The sequence below is a fragment of the Hyposmocoma kahamanoa genome, unplaced genomic scaffold, assembly GCF_003589595.1.
Source record: "Hyposmocoma kahamanoa isolate Upper Pololo Valley unplaced genomic scaffold, ASM358959v1 94, whole genome shotgun sequence".
NCBI classification, from domain to species: Eukaryota; Metazoa; Arthropoda; class Insecta; order Lepidoptera; family Cosmopterigidae; genus Hyposmocoma; species Hyposmocoma kahamanoa.
The window spans coordinates 650,889-673,003 of record NW_020654878.1 but is presented as its reverse complement, the minus strand read 5'-3'; the positions used below and the strand labels follow the sequence as shown (position 1 = coordinate 673,003).

Below are 22,115 nucleotides of genomic sequence, written 5' to 3'. Positions count from 1 at the left end.
TAATTATTTGACATGGAAATTTGTTTTCGGATGCCGTCATTGTCAAGGGTCAAGGCGCGGTGACTTATTACTGGTTAGTGCTGGTGTAATTTTCAAGTTTATTGAATGTTATGATATTTTATTACCATGATTTTCAGTTATATTTTGTGAAATTACTCCACTAGTTTGTTATAATTATTATAACAAATATCGAAATAGGAAAATATAATATATTGTTTTATATCTAATCTCCAATTGGAGAAGATGTGGGTTAAATTTTTCTGTATCTAATGGATCAATAAACATGTTTGACGTAATTCTACTTATGCCATTCTTCCGTGGGGGGTGTGTAAAGCATAACACAGAGGCGCTCAAAATACTAAGTTCGAACGTAGGTACAGCGATTTGTACCTACGTTGGAACACTACGTTAACTTGATTTTTGGACCTATTCTGTTTTTGTTTCATTTTTTGTTTCTTTACTTTTTTTCAGAAAATTCGGGTAGCATAATATTAGTAAATAAATAAATAATGGCTGTTTATATAAACAACAGTAAATGACCAAAAAATAAATTTCGTTAGGAGTGTCGTAATATCAAAACTATGCGTTAATGTATTTCCCTACGTCAATAACAAAACTGTGAACAGGTTAGGTGACTTTTTTTACTAATATTCGGAATGAATGGCCCTTCAAGTAAGTGTGATCATTACCGGTTTCCAAATTAATTTATTATACGACGTCATAACAGGTTGGACGTGGGTCAGGTGAATAAATAATGTATTTTATTTAATAAACACCATCTCCAAGTTGTAAGAGCTAAGAACAGTTAACAGAAATATAATAAAAATGTAACGTTTTTAAAAGGTTTTCGGATTTTCCTTTACATAGCACATTGTTAATACTATAAGCTAGCTGTAGTCGGCACACTGAAGATTTGGGAAGTTTCCAATCGGCTTTGGTGGACTATGGCCTTCACTTTAAAGGCGACCTGTGCACATCAGTGGAATCTAAGGCTACTAACAGATTGACTATATGTTTGTAGTTTATGCGTGAAGTGGTAATCAACTTCATGCAGCCGAGACCTCGACTGCATGAAGTTGATAACGACTTCACGCAATAACTACAGCAGTCGGTTTCGACTGCATCCAGTTAATGCGTGAAATCGTTATCCGAGCTTCTTCACGCATTAGCTACAAACATGCAGTCAATCTGTTCAGGCGTGGCATAACAATTTACGTAATATATCGAGTTCTTAGGTTACGTACGTTAACTTACGTAATATTTTATCGCATAAGTTGACAAGACAGAACCACCCTTACCCTTTGTGAACGCAGCGATGCTCACTTTACTGGCGGCAGAAATAGGTAAGGTGACAGTACTTCCCTGGACGAATTTTTTCACAAGGACCTCTACTACTACTGAAGAAATCGTTAAACATTGGTACCAAATGGTGGAAGTAGATCTCCTTGTGAAAGAGTTTGTCCTGGGAAGTACTGCCTCCTTACGTATTTCTGCCACCAAGCAGTAATGTGAGCTTTGCTGCGTTTCGGTCACGAAGGGTAATGATATTTGTGTCTTGTCAACTTAAGTCTCAGGTTGGCGGGCGCAGTGGCAGTTCTTTACGATTTGAAGCTCTGAGTGGTACTGCAACTGTTATAGACAGGCGTGTAGCTTACCAGCAGGAGCACGACTTGTTCGTCCCGTCACTTGATATTATAAAAAAAAAAACAATAATTTGAGTTTGTAGTAACCTACATATCATATCAATAACATTAAAAATCATTCGTACGGGTTAAGTAGTACCGACGAAAACGTGTTCGCGTTTTGTACTACCGGGGCGGTTGCAACCTTCTTGTAGTCGTCACAATCTAATAGTTAAAGACCCGTCTGACACCTGACATCACAACTTACCGGATCGATTAAAAATTTTATGACTTTGTGAGCGTATACATTATTTTTTATTGGTTTTAAGTTCATAGTAATTAACATTTGTTTACATACGGGTGACCGTCTGCGTTCCGGTACTAATTTGTCCCTCGTCATTCCAATAACACGGTTCGCAAAAAATATTCTGAAACGTTCACAGTGAATGCTGATCGTATGTGGAACCTCCTCCCGGTCAGAGAGTTACCTTCGGTTCGAGCTTTCAGGGAAGACCTTTAGAAAACTTGGGATTATTGAGACTCCTCATGTTAGAACTTATAAAATATTTGTTTACATTTCACATATTTATTTATACCTGTGTCTTACTTTATTCATTAATTTTACTATATATTTTATATGCATTAGTATATCATCGTTTACTTAACATGTATTCGTGTGTACATTTGATACAATAAATGTATTATTGTACTGAGTGTGTAGCAATGGGACAATAGTTGTTGTTTATAATGTTAGTCACATGGTAATGTGAGGTTGTTAGTATTTTGCAAATAACCGTGTATATTCTTTTATGATGATGATGATATCCATGCTTCGTTTCGCCTGTCCAATGTAAGAGCTTATAAACTCTACCCAGTCAGGGGATGTTACATTTCACTGTACTTAGGAGCTGGGAAATGTTCATCAGGGGTTTGGAATACATCTTGATGGATGCACGCCTGAGGAATCTACCGATCTATAACACCTTTCTTAGGCTGCCTTTCCACCAGAGATGTAGGACATAGCGAGGCGGTGTGCGAGGAAAAAATCCACCAACAGGATTACTTCATTTTCCTAGCCTCGCTTAGCGCAGCTCCGGTGGAAAAGGGTTAGCGGAGCTAAGTATTTGTAGAGAGGGGATGAGTTACATTCCGTTCAGTCGTCTGCCATCAGTTCGCGACATGTTGCGAACTCATGGAAAACGCCCGAATGGAATGAGCCATCAAATTGAAAAAAAATCTGTAAAGTTTCCAAATAAACAAATAAAAACTGAACGTCAGAGTCGATGAGGTAGGTGGGTCGTCAGTTTGTTGACTAATTGTAAATGATGTGTTAATGCAGTAATAAAAAGGTCACAAAAGGTCCCAGGTTTTGTTAAAAAAGTTAAAATTGTTGCTGTTGCTGACTATGACTGATGGACAAAAATATAAACGCATAGTACGCAGAAGTAACGGTTCTAGCCCGAATTCTATCTAGGGATAGTCTTCATCACAGAACAATAAATACTGTAGAGCTGGTTAGATAGCGTGCCAACTGTAGGCATAGTTCCGCCTAATTGAGGTCAGTTCGCCTTTTTCGCTTTGTGCGTTGTGGTTGTGTCAGTTCTTTCGCGTAAATTCTCTAAAATCGTAGAAGAACGCTTTATTATGCTGTTTTGGAGTGCAAAAATAATTACCGCACCAAAAGTATTGTCCGTGTTGGTATTTCATATCATTGGTAAGACTTATATTTAATAATTATAAATATAAATGTTCAATTTACTGTTTATCGAATTGATTTTTGTACTGTAACAAACGAAAACAAACATTATCCCAGAGCAATATGGTCGAGTTTTGATCTTTTGGAGAACTAAGTAAACATCTCGAATTTTCCACTCTAGAAGCGAACAAAAGCGTACCGAAAAATGCTTCATGAATGTTTTGTTAATTTGAAAGTTAAGGCGTGGTATGGAGGAGGCGTCATACTGATACGTCATACCGTGTTAAGAAACCTCTAACCAGTGACGATTATTCTAGATACTGTATGTTCTCAATTTGATTGATTCATTTAAAGGGTCCTTATGTAATGTGAACTTCATATTTTCAGCTGTACGACTCAAAGAACTTGAATATTTTAGAAGCATCCATAAAAGATGACGACAAATTTATGATCAAAAAACGGAATGGGAAAATTAAATTGCAAATGTCACCTATGGTCGACCCTGAAGATTGGTAAGTTAATGATATAGAATGAGTTGGTAGCTTTTAAAATTTTCTATAATGCAGCTTTCTTCTTTTCTGAGCCAATTTTTTTTAAATCTTTAGCAGCATAAAAACAAATATATTTATGCCCGACGTTCACACCAATTACTTAGTGTCAAATTAAGTTATTCTCTGCACTATGAGTGCCAGGGCAAGAAATTAACTCGGAAATTAAAGAAGACACATACCAATCGATTTGAAATACTGAATGATTTTTGGTTTCATCATCAACAAGTCGTGTGCCTGATAATAATCCACGCGTGCTCATAATAGTTGCAGTGCCACTCGAAGATCTGAGGAGCACTTTGACTGCACCCGTCATCCTGACGCACAAAGTTAACAAGCCCCATGTGCATGTAGTTTTACCAGGACACTACCTTTAAATGCTGGTGGCAGTAGGACGTGTCTGGACGAACACGTTGAAGTAGAGTTTCTGGTGAACTTATGTCTCAAGGTGACAGGCGTAGTGGCAGTGCCTCACGATCTTTGCCATTTAAAGCTCTGAGTGGCTACTGTTATGGACGACTAGTTCGTCCCGTCACTATGTATTATTAAAAAACTCTCTCACAAGGAGTAGAATAGACAAGTGTTTTAATTAAATCATGAGCTCACTAAACACTTTACCTATTTTCAGTGAACTGTGTGACACCTTTGAAAACAGTTACGAAGGAGTAGGATATCCTACTGGATTAACTCCAGAATTTCCCATCCGTCTCTACAGAATCGGCCTTTGCAGAATCTTAGACATGGAATACCACGGGCAGAAGCAAATGCCTTACGGGGCTGAAGCTATGGTGTACCATTTCAGTGAAAGCTTTTACTCATTAAATCATAGCAAGCAGAATGACGGCGTTTTGGATATGTCAGATTGTTTCTATGGTGAGTCAACTTTTTTAACATGTTTTTTTGAGAACACATATGAATATTCAGATAATTAAGCACAAAAACCACCTGTAGCCTGTATTTAGAAGACTCAAATTACTCTCCAACTCAACAGTCTTTCTGTCTAGAATACATAATGAGCGAAGTGCGTCAGTGGATTTCTTATCGAACTCGCTAACCGGTCTCCTCAAGGCAATCATTAGAAAATTATTTTAGTACTGTTTTTGATTTATGTTTTTCTTTTTTATGGCATTTATGTCATATTACCAATGTCACAATTAGATATATGCGCCGTGCCGCTGCGCCGCCGCCGCCGATGTATTTCACCGGCGTATAATCGACGTGGAAGTTATTATTGGTACAAAGATCGAAGAAACACAAAGAATATATACACCTTCGATCCAACTGGACTGGGACCAGCAACTATATCGCCAAACCGGGACTATCGCTCTCCCAACTGGGTTACTGGACGAGTTACCAGACCTTGCGAGCATTTTCTGAAAAATGACCATGGCCTTTATGACCTTTGTCGCCACGTTTTATATCCTACATTTTTTGTCATAGTGTCGGGTAACCTTGGTTCAATGTAACGTCAATTCCGATATGCGACAAAGTCTCATGCTGAGATATAGCGATTTATAATTACGCTAATGCATACTACACTTAACGTTAAACCTGCGTGTCTCGACTGACACCACAAGTATACACGAGGGCCACAGGCTTGTTGAGTTCTCTCATTAGACGGGTACACCTGTGACGATTCGACCACGTTCATCGTCATCCCACTCTGGTGGCTTCTTCGTTACTTACTTTTCTTCTTTCCATCGCCAAACTCTACTAAATCTCCGAAGTTGACATAAAATTCTGATCAGTTAAATCATGTAACCTAACTGCATATAAAGTATTATATTTGTGTTCGGGCAGGCCTCGCGTAATTAAATATAGTCCACACGAATTTTATTGTAGAAACAAAGAAAGAGTACAGGAAGGGAAAAGAAAAAGGCGTAAAGGCTGTAACTAAACAATGATATAAAAACCGGTACAATGATATAAAACACACCCTACTTAAATTATGTACAGGTTATGGTAAAAAGGAACTTGCCCCAAAATAATAAAATAAGAAGAAATACTATGCTTTATAAGCAGTTTCGTTACGTGATTTTCAATGGTACTACAAATTATAAAACTTATAATATATCGAGTTCTTAGGTTTTCGCGATTGTTACACGTGGTCACGGTTGACCATGGGACCTGTAAAGGGCCCGAAACGTCGGTTTGTTTGAAAAAACAAATATACGCGTTTTCTGACAAAAAGAATTATCAAAGTCGGTTTATGACTCCCGGAGTAATCTCGTAACGTACATAAATAAAATACCAAATTGAGAATCTCTTTTTTAAAGTCGGTTAAAATACAGCGATCTCCGACAAAAATGAAATTATAATTTTTTCAAAACAATTTTCTCTACACTGTAAAACTCATTTTCCCATTTAAGAAGTTTCAGGTATAAAACATTACACTAAAAGAACAAGCAGGTATAACAATATTTAATAACATAACAATAACGCACACACTCAACATAGCCCTGCAATAGGGAAACCCTGTGTCGCGGGTGCCATGGACACATACATAGATAATCACAAATTACACCCAAACTCACGAGATAAATAAATGTAGGCTATACAAATATTTCTCCCGGCCCGGGAATCGAACCTGGGACCTCTGCGTGAGAGTCCAGATATAAATAAATTAATAAAACATTGTACACTACAATTATTTATTAATTTATTTTCGGTTGGTTATTTTCATCACCATAAGTACGTGAATAAATGCATACATACAATCACGTCAACAAGTACAGTCGTAAAACTTTTTAAACAAAACAAACATCTTACTTTCTAATACACAACATAAAACACCCAAAGAATAGTCTAAGGTAGGATAATGCTATACATCAAAGCAAATACAGCAAAGTCACAAACTCGTTCCAGTGGTTCAGCAATCACGTACGCTTTTTTAAGAACCTTGAGAGTCAGTCTGTACCACTCGGAAGCGCCTTTGGCGAGTCACCGGAAGAGAAGCATGAAAATCTGGTTTACTATATCAAATGGTTTAGGTATTTGTTGTAATGGTGTAAATACATAACGGTCTCACAAAAATATATTAGATATACATTGAACATCCCTCGAACACAGACTGCGGCTTCGAACTTCTTGCTTCCATCTCTTTGCATCCGGGGCAAAAAATATAGAGCACGTTTGTCGACAGAATGAAAAAATATTTCTTACTCTATTTTACGCTTACCCCTTTCAAAGTAAAGGGAAAAATACCGAGATTACCGGAATATGAAAAATTGTAAAGGTAAACAAAAAAATCTATTTCAATTGTAGAGGTGTTTTTGCTATTTTACCAAGAACAGACTAGACAATTTGTTTCCAGAAATGATTTATTTTTTAAGTTTATAAGATTTATGTAAATATCTTAATTCAAAATAGACCACGCTTTTATGTCAGTCTCAACTAACGAAACAAACGAGGCCTTACACCAAGAATGAGATTCCTTAACAAGCATTAAATCAAACGAAAAATTCAAACTGCGTAGAGGGAAATTGATAAAAATAGCATATTTTACTACAGGCTAAGCTATAAACCCAAATTATAATTTACATCTATAGATATTTAGTGTAAAAATACGTAGATAAAAATAAAGCTGACAACATGAGCTATTGCCGAAACTAGCAATCAAAAACAAGGAAAATCCATGTTACAAAATTATTATAAAAAGTATAAGAAAATGCTATCAAACGCTGTGTTAAAATCTAAAAATAAATCCAATATGTAAAATTGTGATTATGACTACAAGCATAACACTAAAACTACGTGGAATATAGCAAGAGAAAAAGCAATTCAATTTATAAAAAGCTTCTTCTTGTGAAAGTCTTGCGACTCGGACATGTACATAAAAAGAATGAAATAACAACGTGGATGAGAGAAAGACGGATCAGATGAATAATAAGCGGAACTTACCGAGACTCGGTGAACAGCACTCTAAATGAACAAGACAAGTGGAAAGCTGTGCCAAAAAAAATCGTGATGAGTATGTATATTTAAAAATGTCGAACACATTCAACAAATATTTTGTATCGGTAGGAAATCAAAAATATTCCACTACATGCAGTCTACCGTCGTCGTCTAACGGACAGCAAGTAGTAATTCAGATTCAATAATCAAAAAATACAAAAATGTCGTTTTCCACGCAGTTTTGACCTGTTCTCAACAGCAAAGGCAATATTTTTGTAATATCAATAATAAGGATAACGTAAGCAACATTAGCTACTACTGTTATAATCTAAACACGCAAATTTTATGCTTGATCGTCTAATTTTATAAACGTCATGAACATTTTAGGATTACGTAGTTAAATTAGAAATCCGTACAGTATGCGTGTGTTCATCTATAAAGGTACTTCATTTTGTATGCACAGATGTAACCCATATCGCACCCCTCATGGAAGAATGACATAAGTGGAATTACGTCAAACATGTTTATTGCTCCATTAGATACAGAAAAATATAACCTACATACTCTCCTCTCCAATTGGAGAGGATGTAGGTTATATTTTCCTGTATGTAATCTCCAATTGGAGAGGATGTGGGTTATATTTTTCTGTATCTAATGGAACAATAAACATGTTTGACGTAATTCCACTTATGTAATTCTTCCATAAGGGGTGCGATATGTCGTTGATATACCACCCATTCTCAAGAAGCTCTTTGCTTCATCTCTAATGCTTATGCCAAAAGATGCTGTGCTTTTATAATATCAAGTGACAACTTATCCATAACAGTTACAGTGCCACTCAGAGCTTTAAATCATAAAGACGTACTACGTAAGAAGTACTGCCAACGTACCTATTTCGGCGGCCAGCATTAAGTGAGCATTACTATGTTCCGATTTGGAAAGGTAAGGGTGCTGGTAAAATTACAGGCACATGGGACTTGTCAACTTGAGTCTCAGGGCGATGGGCGCAGTGGCAGTGCCCCTCAGATTTTTCTCAGGAGTTCTGAATGACACTGCCACTGTTATGAGCTTTTTTGCTTACCGCCAAGTGCACCACTAGTTCGTCCCGTTACTTGGTGTCAAAAAAAAATTAAATGTTCTAAAATAACCCCGGTCATTTGGTACTTTTGCCTAGGCTTTGTGGGGTGTTCTTGTTACAAGTGATTTAGACATTGGTCAGGATTTGAAGCGTTTCAAAAGAATTTTGGCTAATATATTTTAAAATTAACTTTAATAAGCTCAATATCGTAAATATTTTATCATTGCTCTTAAGTTTTTCCGATCTAAATCGAGTACATTTGTTTTATCAAACAAACCAACGTTACAGGCAGGCTACATGTCCCGTGGCTACGGCCGAATGAAGTAGAGTATTGAAAACTATGATACGAGTGATGATATGACTTAATAGTTATATGCTTGCATAAATTTATATTGTTTGAATATTTTGTCTCTTGCTGTTGCATGATGAGATTTTCCTGAAATGTAGAAGAAAGCACGTAGTTTAAAGCTTAAATGTTTCACTATTTAACGTGTAGTGTTCTGTGTGTGAAATGTCTTAAATAATTAAAACGTCAGGAAATTCAGATGATTACATTTTAGGTTTCTAATAAGCATGGCGGCGATATTTCAAAGAGCTTTACTGCTAGTACATGTGTTTCCGAAAACTAAACTAGCTTAACATCAATTCTGATCGTGGCCAAGCGTGTGTCTGTTTAAAAAATAAAAAGATGTCTCCATCGTGTACACCGAAAACCGAGGGAAATTACATACGTCGATTGACATTATAAACAAATTACGTTGTAGACAACACGCAAAATAGGTGCCTTGACGTCGAGTTGCGGACTCTAGCCCGTTACACCAAGTACCAAGTACGTTGTAAACTCAAAGTCGATTTAAACGAGCTTTTATGACTATGAGGTTCAGATATTCGCTTTGAAAATCATTTTCATGACCAACACCTCTATTTAAATTTTGAACCACATTTCCTTACGTCCACAAAAGAGCAATTGTCTTCTTTTTTTTAATATATAATAGACACACGCTTGGCCACTATCTCACCTGATGTTAAGCGACGATGGGACACGTTTGCGTAAAAAATGCATATTCATTCTAGCCGTGAATAGTCTCAAATTGTACTTTTCGCAAAATACGGATACAGATTCAGAAGAAGCAAAGCGCTTAGTACGAATAGGTGGAATATCAACGACTTAAGAATGGAGTGTACCGAACCTTCTAGTCGACCGAAGGAGGAACGGTGAGGGTGGAACTAAATTGAAAAGTTCCTGCGCACACTCCCCGAAATGTATCCGATACAAAACGACGAGCAGGCTACTTTTCTGCCATGGTCGAGATTTTGTAGCTTCGACTCCACAAGAGAATTGTTGTTAATAAGTCTCATTGCTTTTCGCTCCACCAAGTCCAAAGCAGCCAACTGGCAATGGGCAGAGCCGTCCCAAAGGTGGCAGCGGTACTCCATACACGATCGAACTTATGCTTTATACAGATTTAAAAACTGTGTTGTCAGTACAATCAGTCCGCCTCTTTAGTCACTTGACTAAGGAGGCGGTAATAAAGACTATTTACGTGTATCAACGAAGTTTGACCTTCGAGCAACATTAATCGTAGGTTACAATAAAATAAATATGTTTTTACGACATCCGTAATTACTTAACGATAAACAGTCTCGTATGAACAGGAATTAATTCTTTTATTAGATTCAATAGAATTTTCCTTCTGTACAAATACATTTCCAAAGTTATCCTTTCTTACAATAGGTGCAAGCTGGGTAGGGTTTGTACAGTACACAACTACCTGAAAACTTACCAAACTTTTTTTTATGATAATTTCAAGTGACGGGACGAACAAATTGTACGCCTGATGGTAAACTACACGACTGTCCATAACAGTTGCAGTGCCACTCAGAGCTTTTACTTTTGACGGGCGCACTGCCGCTGCGCCCGTCACACTGAGATATTAGTTGACAAGTCGCATGTGCCTGTAATTTCACCAGCACCCTTACCCTTCAAAACCGGAACACAGTAATGCTCACATCACTGCTTGGCCGTAGAAATAGGTAAGGATGAACTCTATCACAATTCGTAAAAAAAGATTCCAGTGAGAAGATAAATAAAAAACTGTAAGGGTTGCTCTTTCACAAAAGATATTCGTTCACATTTATCACATAATAAGGATCGTGTAAGCGGATTTTAGAATCCGCATTGAACTCCGACTACTTCGACATCATTTTACTTAGACACAGACGAGATGTTTCTTAAAAAAATCTTTGTACTTAGATAAGAAAAATCATCATTACAAACCCACGTAGAAAATGGTTTATTATTAGATATCGATCAATATAACAATAAAGTTTTCTCCCCAAGACTGAAAGCCAATATAAACTTTCGGAGTAATAGACACCCTCGCTGAAGCTGAAGTGGCTGACCAGCTCGAGCACATTCGTCGGTGTTGTGTAGAAAAAAAAAATGGGGAGCATGTTTTAAGTTTTAACGACAGTTTTAAAATATTTACCTCCTGTTTTAAAATTAAATTATGGATTCAATTAAGTTTAAGTTTTAAAATTGAATTTAAAACATGGCGTAAATATTTTATGTGCGAAAGTGAAAAACTAAAACATGCTCCCCGGAAAATTTGTTCAAAATGACGCCTTCGCCCGTTCTACTAAACACCGACGACATTGGCTTGTTTAATAATAATAATAAATTGTGTATTTTATTATATTTCAATTTAATAGGTTTTTGTTACACTTTATATAACTAATAAAAGAATTTTTGGATAATATGATTTTGTTTTTTTTGTTATATTGATCGATAATAAGAAACCATTTCCGACATGGGTTTGTAATGATGATTTTTCTTGTCGAAGTATCGTGTGTCGAAGTTCAATTTTAGAGTCGTGTAAGCGTTGTGCATGACTTGGGTGTGATGTTAGATACCGTGCTCTCGTTTAGGTCCCATTACGCCTGCATGCAAATAAAGCTTTATGCTTTCTGTAATTAGCTTTATTATAATAAAGATTGTTATGTTTCTCTTCGTAAAACGAATTCATCCCTAACTTGAGGCTCATTGATTTCGTACCCTTTTGATATAATAAAACCACATGTATAGGAGCAGTAGACATTCTTGTGAACGAACTGTCCAGGGAAATACAGCCGTGGCGTGGCAGAACAGTGTAGTCACCGTTCGGCCTAGGAGGCAGTTAGTTAATTTAATATAAAGATCACATAAAATTAACATATTAAACCTTTATTAGTTCGTTTTTGCTTCTGTACAAAGTTGAAACATATCTAGGGCGCTTCTCTTCTCTATGAAATGACCAGAGTTGGGTAGGTACTCGTTCGTGATTCATATCCGGATTGAAAGACCACTTTAGCCTGTCAAATTAAAGTCTAAGAAGCTTTTTTTAATAATAACGCATACACTTAACATAGCCCCGCACTAGGAAAACCCTGTGTCGCGGTTGCCATGGACACACACATAGACAACCACAAATTACAGCCAAACTCACGAGAGAAATAAATGTAGGCCATACAAATATGTCTCCCGGCCCGGGAATCGAACCCGGGGACCTCTGCGTGGCAGTCCGGTATGGTAACCGTTCGGCCACGGAGGCAGTTTAAAATAATTATTTTTATTAAATTTAGAAAACGCTAGTTACATAGGAATAATTTGGAAGAGAGGGAGAGAACGGCTACCGATGTTGTCTACAGCAAAAATATACCGGTGTTGCTACATTATCCCTTAAAATTTATATTACATTATTTATTTTTTTATATTATTTATTTTACATTATGAAACTTTTTGTTCTGTGTTAAACAGTCCGATAAGTTTTAAACGGTGGAAAAATTCGAAAATTGTATTATTATTTCATTTTAATTGTTATTAAATGTATTATGTTTTAGTCGTAATATATTGAAATTATAAAATATGCGTATCTGTATACTGATTTACTTTGAAGAAAATTATGTCTTAATTCATATTTAAATTCAAATTGTAATTCAAAATAATATTTATTTCATAGGTAAGCATTATTACACTTGAAATCGCCACAATGGTTAAACTCTACCGCTCATTCGTGAGGCAGATTCCCCTGAGAAGAATGAGCAAGAAACTCTAGGGGTTGCTCTTTGTAAATAACATTTACAATATTTTTTTTATTTGAAACATCAGAGATCGAGACTACCTCCATGAGCTAAACGGGTTACTACCACGGATTTTTGTCATCCAAGTACGCGGAAGTTGTATAATACCCTTTAGTATAAAGTTTTTGATTCACCATAGTTTTAAACCTCGTGAAAGGCAAATTTTGTATATCAACCGGAATCTTGTTATAGAAGCGTACACATAGCCCCTTAAATGATTTTTTGACTTTGTGAAGACGACTATCAAGAAAAGCTAGTTTATTTCTATTCCTCGTATTAATGTTCTGTCTGTCACTATTTTTCATAAAGAAATTACTGTTCCTTTTAACATAAATTACATTTTCATAAATGTACTCTGAGGCTAGTGTAAGAATGTTAATTTCCTTAAACTTATCTCTCAAAGATACTTTGGGGCCCAGATTGTAAATTGCCCTAACTGCACGTTTCTGTAGGACAAAGATTCTATTGATATCGGCGGCATTACCCCAAAGCAAAATGCCGTATGTCATTAGACTGTGAAAGTAGCTGAAGTAAACCAATCTAGCATCAATCAAGAAAAGCTTGTTTATTTTTATTCCGCGTATTAATGTTATGTCTGTCACTATTTTTCATAAAGAAATTACGATTTTACGATTTAGGTGTGTACTATGAGCTTATAAATATTAATAAATGATAAAAGAAATAAGTGCGCAGTACCTCTATGACACCTGACGGAACGTGACGATGAGGTTGGCGATGGCTCATGCTAAATAACACCTATTCACTTAGCGGAGTTATTTGTGAAAAATTTCATCCAGGGAATGCTCACATTACTGCGTTCCGTTTTGGAAGGGTAAGGGTGCTGGTGGTTTTATAGGCACATGGGATTTGTCTTATGTCTCAGGGTAACAGGCGCAGTGGCAATTGGCCCCTTAGATATTTGTGATTCAAAGCTCTGAGTAGCACTGCAACTGTTCTGGACAGGTGTGTTCCTGCAAACGTTCCTGCATTTATTTATCTCATGAGTTTGGGTGTAATTTGTGGTTGTCTATGTATGTGTCCACGGCATCCACAATACGGGGTTTCCCTAGTGCGTTATTTATTTATTTATTTATTTATTTACGTTGGGCGCTTGACTAGTGCGTCCTGCCACTTGGTATCATAATAACTTTTATATAAAAAAAGCCGACCTCAAAAGTTCGAGGAATTATTGGCCAAATTTTATTGTAATCGGTTATCAGAACACTAAGGGTGCATGGCTTACATAACCTTTTTGTTATAAGAGTCGCGGAACATAGCCCTTGATCTCATAAACTGAGTTGATCAGGTTAAAAAATTGTAAATTTTATTAATTCCCACCGACAACTCACGCTTCACCAAGTTACGTAAGCCAAAAAGACGTTATTATTTGAAGTTGAATGACGTTACTAGTTGCTAAAATAGTTTTCCTGTACGTATCTCCAATTATTTCGGATTTCCTCGTACTGTTCCAGTACACAAAAAACACTTAATAATAGACTAATATAAAGAAAAACTAATAAGTTCTAAGGCAGCGGCCGCATTCTTCTGTACCTACCTACTTTTTGTTATGTGAAATAGACGAACCTGCCTGATATTCAGCGAAGATGTGACCGAAGACGTTTTTCTTGTAATTGCCCCTCACTAACCTTGTATACCCTTAAATTGTAGCCATAAAGTGTATTTTATTCTTTTGCCTGAGGCGTCGAAATATATCAGATAAAAAAATATTATTTTCATTCCACTAGCTCGGCAAGTCTTTCTTCCTCATTAGCCGCTCACGCGATGCGCTCCTCCTACCGCAAAATGGCGGCTATTTGGTTTCGCAAATTAGAAAAGCATTCAGTTTAAATACAAGTTTTTATAAATAAAAATTATTATTCTGCATTGCTAAATAAATACCCTCCGTACTACCAATAGCAATTAATATTAGTTCTTTTACCTGTTATAACTTCGATATCCGATAAATCGGTATAAAATCATCACCGGCACCTCTAGGTGTGGTACGCGTCTACGGCTGCATGTATCGCGTGAGCGGCTAGAAATCTGCGCGCAAGCGCAAAAGTAGTTTTTTCCACGCTGGTGTAGAAAAGGTTTTTCAAACTTGACGATGGATTGTGGTGCAATTAACTTTTTCTTTCGATGAAAAATAATCATAATGACACGTTCAACTACGCGATTTGTCGTACATTATTTACGTAATATAAACTAATTTTGTGTAAAACTATTTTAATTCGTCGAAGAACTAAACTGATTTGTTATAGTTCAACTGTTTTTCTTTCATCTACCAATTTCCTCGCTTTAGTGAGGTGAAAAATTGTGTGTTTCTTGGCTGCAAAGTTGTTTTGCGTCTCATGTCTTGAAACCCTCGGTACGTTCAGGGTTACCGCAAAAAACATTGTTACTTTAACCTTATATTGACTTATCGTACCATGACGCGCTTAAAGTAAGCTTATTGTAATGTTAAAACTATGATGTTTTATTGGCAGCTTTGTGACTATTCATTCACTCAGTTCGTACTATGACGCGACTTTAACATTAAAGTAATATTGCTCTTATGTCAAATTTAGCAATCTTAAAATACACACATCAAAAGTGTCTAGGGATCGTAAGTGTCTAGGGAAGTACGTTTAAGAGTATTGCTGCAATTAGGGTTAATTATATTAACTTTTTTGTATCGCTATTGATACTTTTTAGTGAGTTTTAACATTTAAATAAGGAATATTGTTTAAAATTCGATAATAAGAAGAAAATCAATTGTCAATGTGGTTTTGTATAAAAATGAGTTATAGCGTTTTGACAAAATCATTACAATATCTGCATCGGAACCGAAACAATTTACATTATTATGGAGCGGACGCAATGGAAACAATATTATTTTCGAATTTATGGTCTAAATATTGATTTGTAATGCTTCAAAGTTATGTTGAACTTATTTATTTTCATAAATCTCTTCAATATTTTGTTTATTTTTTATGTAATAGTTACGATCTTGTGAAACGCAAGATCGTAAACTGCATTGTTTAATAGTAGTTTACGATCTTGCGTTTTATTGTGTGACAAAAAATGACCCCATCATCAGGCAACAAGTGCAACATAGTAACATAATTAACAAAAAGAGCTTCGTTGACAACCAACACACATAGCACGCTAAGAAAAATCTATCATGTCATAAAAATTGTATAAATAGTAATAAGAATTGTAAATATACTCATTTATCCACTACCATTTTAACTCGTCATCCTGCTTAGTACTACCCGCTACTCCTCTCACTGTGGCCAAGACACCCTTAGCCGTCAGTAGATCGATCTTGTGAGTCTGCTTGACCGGCACTGAGAATACCATTCCAGTACACGTTGCACGATGTGTACTTCCTTATCTCCTTCCAACCTTCCGTTTGTCACCTTAGGTCTCATGGTGACAGACTTCCCGTTCATATCTTGCATATATATTTCTCCGTCTATATATTATGGTTAGGTTAGGCTACACACCGTTAGGTTGTAGGGCTACACTGTTAGATAAATTCATTGGAACGACCCCTGAGGTCTCACCGTCAGGTTTCATAGAATAGTTTATATTTTTATCTTAACTTTACCGTAATTTCATGCACAGCAGGCGGTTGGTATTTGCTGCATACAACACCACACACTACATTGACAGACAAGCGCTACCACCACATTAATAGTGAACCGCACGCTGTTCAGTCGGTTAACGAATAGAAGTAGAATATTGTTTCAAATTTGAATGAGATCGCTACTGAGGAATCTCCTTTCCAACAAAAAATAGTATCATTGGAATCAGTTCACAAATGTTGGAGGAAGCGCACATATAAATAAATAATACAATCAAATTGAGAACCTTCTCCTGTTTTGAAGTCGGTTTAAACCAATGAGTAGCAGTCGCGAAAACCTAAAAACGTATTCGATATTGTTATTGCTATTATATATCCTTATAACAATGTCTTAAACAATTCAAGGGGAATAAAAACTCTATTTATTACAGGTACTCCCCTCGCAATAACAAAACCGCACTTCCTAGACATGGACCCGGCAATGTACTCTCGCATAGACGGCATGAAACCGGACGAGAAATACCGAGGATGGATCAGTGTGGAACCGGTGAGTAGTGAAGAGCTAAAAACTCTTTAACGTCACTTCCATTCATCAATAATAAATAAATTCATTGAAGACGTGTACCACGTTTTGATGTAATGTGTTCGGACGCAGAAAGACAGTTGGGCAGTGTAGCCAGCACACTACAGACTGGGTTGTATAACAGTACATTGGCCGTTCCTTCGTCGAACAAAGCGACATTACCATCTACTTAAACAGTAAAGCTCTTTAAATTTAGATTAAAAAAATAAAATAAGTAATGCACACACACTAGGGAAACCCCACAATGCCAGTGTCATGGACACACACATAGACAACCACATATTACACTCAAACTCACGAGAGAACCTCCATGACCGAATGGTAACCATTCGACCATGGAGGTAGTAAATCAAACTTTTCATACAAGTACACCAATTCTTCTCACTGCGTAGTTTTTAAGTTCTCTGTATAATTTCAAAACGTCTCATGTGGTCGCTGTATTCCAATGTCACATTCCACACTTGATTCATTCTTCCGCTACATGTTCCCAAACCACTTCTTAATTTAAAAAAATGGCAGTTGAATATTAGTTCGATGGATAGCCACTGTTAAGCCACTACTCCTAACTTTTAGCAGAATACCAAGCGTACAAAATCCTGCTGTTAACACACATTTAAAATTAGCAGACTTCGAGGCACGGTCGCGGTTAACTGAGATAATTAAGTCATCAACCAGTTACAGCACAAAAGCACAAAAGTTGTTGATCTAAATACCTTTTACTAATTAACTTAATTTACTAAAAAAATATTCCAATTAACGCTAAATATGTTTAACAAAAGATTTTATTTTCTTTGTTACTTAGATAAGTTAAAAAGGTAGACCTACGGTAAATAGTATAGAATTTTGGCATTGGTAAGCTGAGAACGATCGTATAGTCAAGATCACGTCAAGCTAGACAAATATATATAAGATTTAAATTAAACTCTACGCCGCTTACGGTAAGAACCAATTTTAAAACAAACGTCTCAACGATACTGGCCATTAATTATTTTAAATTATACAAGACCCCCTTATCAACATTTGAAATACAATTATGTCTTCTCAAATCATTGCTCGGTGGCCATGTTTGTTGTGGCTAAATGAGTGAGTTGTTGGTCGGTAGACGACTGATTTAAATGCAATTGGGAAACTAGTTTATACTGATTTGATATTCTTGTCTATGAAAGTCGGAAGAGAATTTGACATTGGCACGTTTGATGACTGTGACCAACTCTATGTCGTTTGAAAACCGTTCAAACAGTGACTGGGAGAAGTGAGGAAATGTATTTGATTTGACTTCAAAAGGAAATTCTTCGAAATTCTCACTCATTCTCAATTCGTCTGTATTTTTTTTGTGTGTTTTGACATATCTGTGATTCTTTTTTATTGGAAAGGGGGTACCTCGTAGTTCTTCTTCTTAGCGTGCCGCTTCTCTGCGAATGTTGGCGACCATCATGGCTCTCCTTATTTTTGAAGCTGCCGAATGAAAGACGGAACGCGTGCTAAGATCTTTTTAGATTTTCCTTCCACCACAACTACGCTTTCCTTGGATTTCCCCTGCATTATTAATTGGAGAAGCCGGTATCTACTACCCCTCATTACGAGGCCAAAATACTGCGGCTTTGTTTCTTTTACAGGTATGTGTATTTTTTCTTTTCCAATTTTTTCCCCGTTCGACGTAGAAACTCAACATTGGTGACCCTTAAGACCCAAGCTATGCCAAGTATACCTCTATCCAGCCACATCCTAAAGAACTCCAATTTTGAGCATACTTAGTGTTTTGAGTATACCTCTGTAGTTGTCCCCTTCAAATTTAACGAAAATATTCCATAGGAAATGAAACTATTTTTCCGGATTTAAATCGCGTGTATTTGTTTTTTTAAACAAGCCGACGTTTCGGGCCCTTTACAGGTCCCATGGTCACGGTTCAACCGGACACGGAGTCAACCATGACCATGGGATCTGTAAAGGGCCCGAAACGTCGGTTTGTTTGAAAAAACAAATATACGCGATTTAAATCCGGAAAAATAGTTTCATTTCCTATGTGTAACAATCGCGAAAACCTAAGAACTCGAAAATATTCCACCTTTAATAGTGGTAAGTTAGGAGATGAATTCGGCTTATTAGAATTGACTCACTTTCCGATAACCAATTTCAATAAAGCTTGGCAAATGTATGTAATTCCACAAACTTTTGAGGTCCTGTGTTTGCTTCCCGCTTGTACGCTAGAACTTAAAACATGTTTATAAATATTTATTTTGTCTTTAAAATTTTCCGTAGCAGTCATGAATGTCAATCCATTGAGAATTCCGGGTACGATACCCGGTTTGTTGAATAGTTTTTACTCAAATTTTAACTACGTATTCGTCTTAAGCCGTGGTAGCTTAATGGTTTGACCTACTGCCTCTCAAGCAGAGGGTCGTGAGTTCGAATCCGGCCTCGCACCTCTGACTTTCTCGAAATTTATATGCGATTTGGAAATTCACCATGAGCTTTTCTGTGAAGGAAATCACAGAAATACCATCGTGATGAAACCTGCACGTCAAAGAAGGTTCACAACCCTCGGAAAACGTGTGATGTCCCCATAAGACATTGGCAGACAAAAGCCAAACCACATGCCCGAGAAGAGACCCGTGCCCACTAGTGGGACATATAAATGGGTCGTTAATGATGATGATTCGTCTTTCAAGTCTGTAAAGTAATATTTGTGATTGGAAATGAAACCATTTTTTTATCCATATCACGTATATTTGTTTTTTTTTTTCAAACAAACCAACGTTTCAGGCCCTTTACAGGTTTCATGGTCATGGCTGACATTGACGGTCATGAGACCTGTGAAAATTGGTTTGTTAAAAAACAAATATTAGATCCAAAAAAAATTTGTTAAATTATTATTTTAAATTTGCAAAAGCAGCCGGTAACAAATCTAAACGGTCATCTTTTTTAATGTTTGATCGGTTTCCTCTGACATATAAAATAAATTACATCAATGAATAATTTAGTCTGTTAAGAGCTATGCAAAAAATGTTTGATTTGTATGATAATTAAAAAGAGTATAATTAACTTTGATAGTTTTATACTAGGCCTTAAAACTGAGTAAATGTGGATTATATAAGTATACTAATATTAAATTAATTATAATATAATTTGACCTGAAAACGTGTTCGGAAATGCTTCTGACACACACCGGCCGCTGTCCACGACACCTCGCTTCTCTCGCTCGGCTCGTGCTGCTTTTCCATATACGTCACTGTCTTTTTAGAAGACGGAGTAAAATGACACTTGCAAGGTTGCCAGTTTTTATAAAATTTTAAATAGTCGACAGTTTTCTCGATAGAGTGTGAAAGAAGATAAAATTGTGCCAGCAATGACTGGGTTTATGAATATTATGAGATTATAATGACTACTAATTGCGTTATTGCCATTTTTATTCTTATTTTGACAGTTAACCGACTAGTATCGAAATACATTTTTATACCTATACATTTTAACAAGAATAAGCAGATTCGATTATCTAAATTAAATAAAAATGAAACTCTTTAAAATACGGAGAGAATTTGTAGTTTTCAAAGACATCATTCTATCGTTCAGTGTACATAAGTATGAACTTACAAAAATTGACATTTCATTCCTATCTATTCCATTTCATGCTATTTATTCTAATGTTCAGTCAAAGTCAAAGTCAAAGTTGTTACATTTATAGGTGTTAAATAATTGGTATAGATCAACATGAACCCTAGTCAAATCTAAAATCAGAATATAATTTGTGTTACAATTTATGAGAATTTAAATGAATTAAAAATATACATTTATGCAATCGTCAAAAGGTCATATTAAATAAATGTATTAAGTATGTCATATAATAATAAATTACAACCTAAAAAATGGTTCAGGTCAAAACATTCTAGAATTATATTTAACATTAGTCAACTTAATTTCTTTTTTTGTAATAATTAGTTAAGGTAAGATGTTTATTGCGAACATGTGGTAAATATGATGTACATTTAAATTTTCCAGTATCCACACCTATGCTGGTTGAGTATCGCCACAGACATATATCTAATCGCAATATAGTAAACATGAATGTAATCATTAATTCTTTAAAAACAAAAACAAAACATGACAAATATAAAATGCCTACTCAATTAACTCGAATTATTAATAATTAATAACAACTCAAAGTAAACATTCACAAAATAATGGTTAGTATCTCAAATCAAATATTCACATATTAATAATAAATCCAACTTAATTTAACATTCACATTATATTATCATATATTATTTTTTATTATTATTTTTCAATATTAAACTATTTATTTTAATTTTATTATTTTTCTTTTCGTTAATTTTTATGTATACTATATCAAATTGATAAAAACTCTTGCACCAAATAGAAGCTTTTTAATAATAAATCATTTTGTAATGCATGTTTAAATTTATCTATATTAGTTTCTGTTTTTATATTGCAAAGGGCCCTGATTGAACTAAATTTAATTTTGAAGTTGGGGGGGCTAATCGTTGGCGTGAACGCAAATTATCTGGCCTATCGTAATGTAAGAAAAGGTACATGTTTTTTTTTGACAAAAATACTTATTTCTAATATATATAAGGATGGGAGGGTGAGCACTTTTCTTTGATGAAGAATGACCGGCAGCTTGTCATCTCGTCTATGTTGACAATTATGCGGAGATATCGTTTTTGCAACCTAAATCATTTTTGCGTATCTGTGCTGTTTCCCCATAAAATAATGCCATACTGTAGTCAAGCATGGGCATGATAGTCGATAGAATATTTCTCGACTGCAATAACAAGCTGCTCGCAATCGGGCAACACTTTTACGCAATGAACTGACATTTTACTCCGTCTTCAAAAAAGATAGACTATAAGGGTGAGGCCAGACGAGCGTAATTTTGTGAGTTGCGCAGTTTGCGCTCGACCGAAATTTGGTTGGAGCGCCAGACGAACGTATTTTATTCAGCTTATAGGTTTTAAGCGTTTATACTGGGTGATTGTGTCGTAATAGTGT

General features: G+C 35.9%; 1 protein-coding gene across 1 annotated transcript in view; it reads left to right on the top strand.

Moving 5' to 3' along the window:
- The window catches only part of LOC113237933 (scavenger receptor class B member 1-like), a 39,983-nt gene that overhangs the window by 10,282 nt on the left and 7,586 nt on the right, over nucleotides 1-22,115 (top strand). Inside the window, exons 4-6 of the mRNA XM_026474651.1 lie at nucleotides 3,706-3,830; nucleotides 4,495-4,739; nucleotides 16,957-17,072. Of these exons, the coding sequence (XP_026330436.1) occupies nucleotides 3,706-3,830; nucleotides 4,495-4,739; nucleotides 16,957-17,072 (486 nt within the window). The remainder of the gene's footprint in view (nucleotides 1-3,705; nucleotides 3,831-4,494; nucleotides 4,740-16,956; nucleotides 17,073-22,115) is intronic.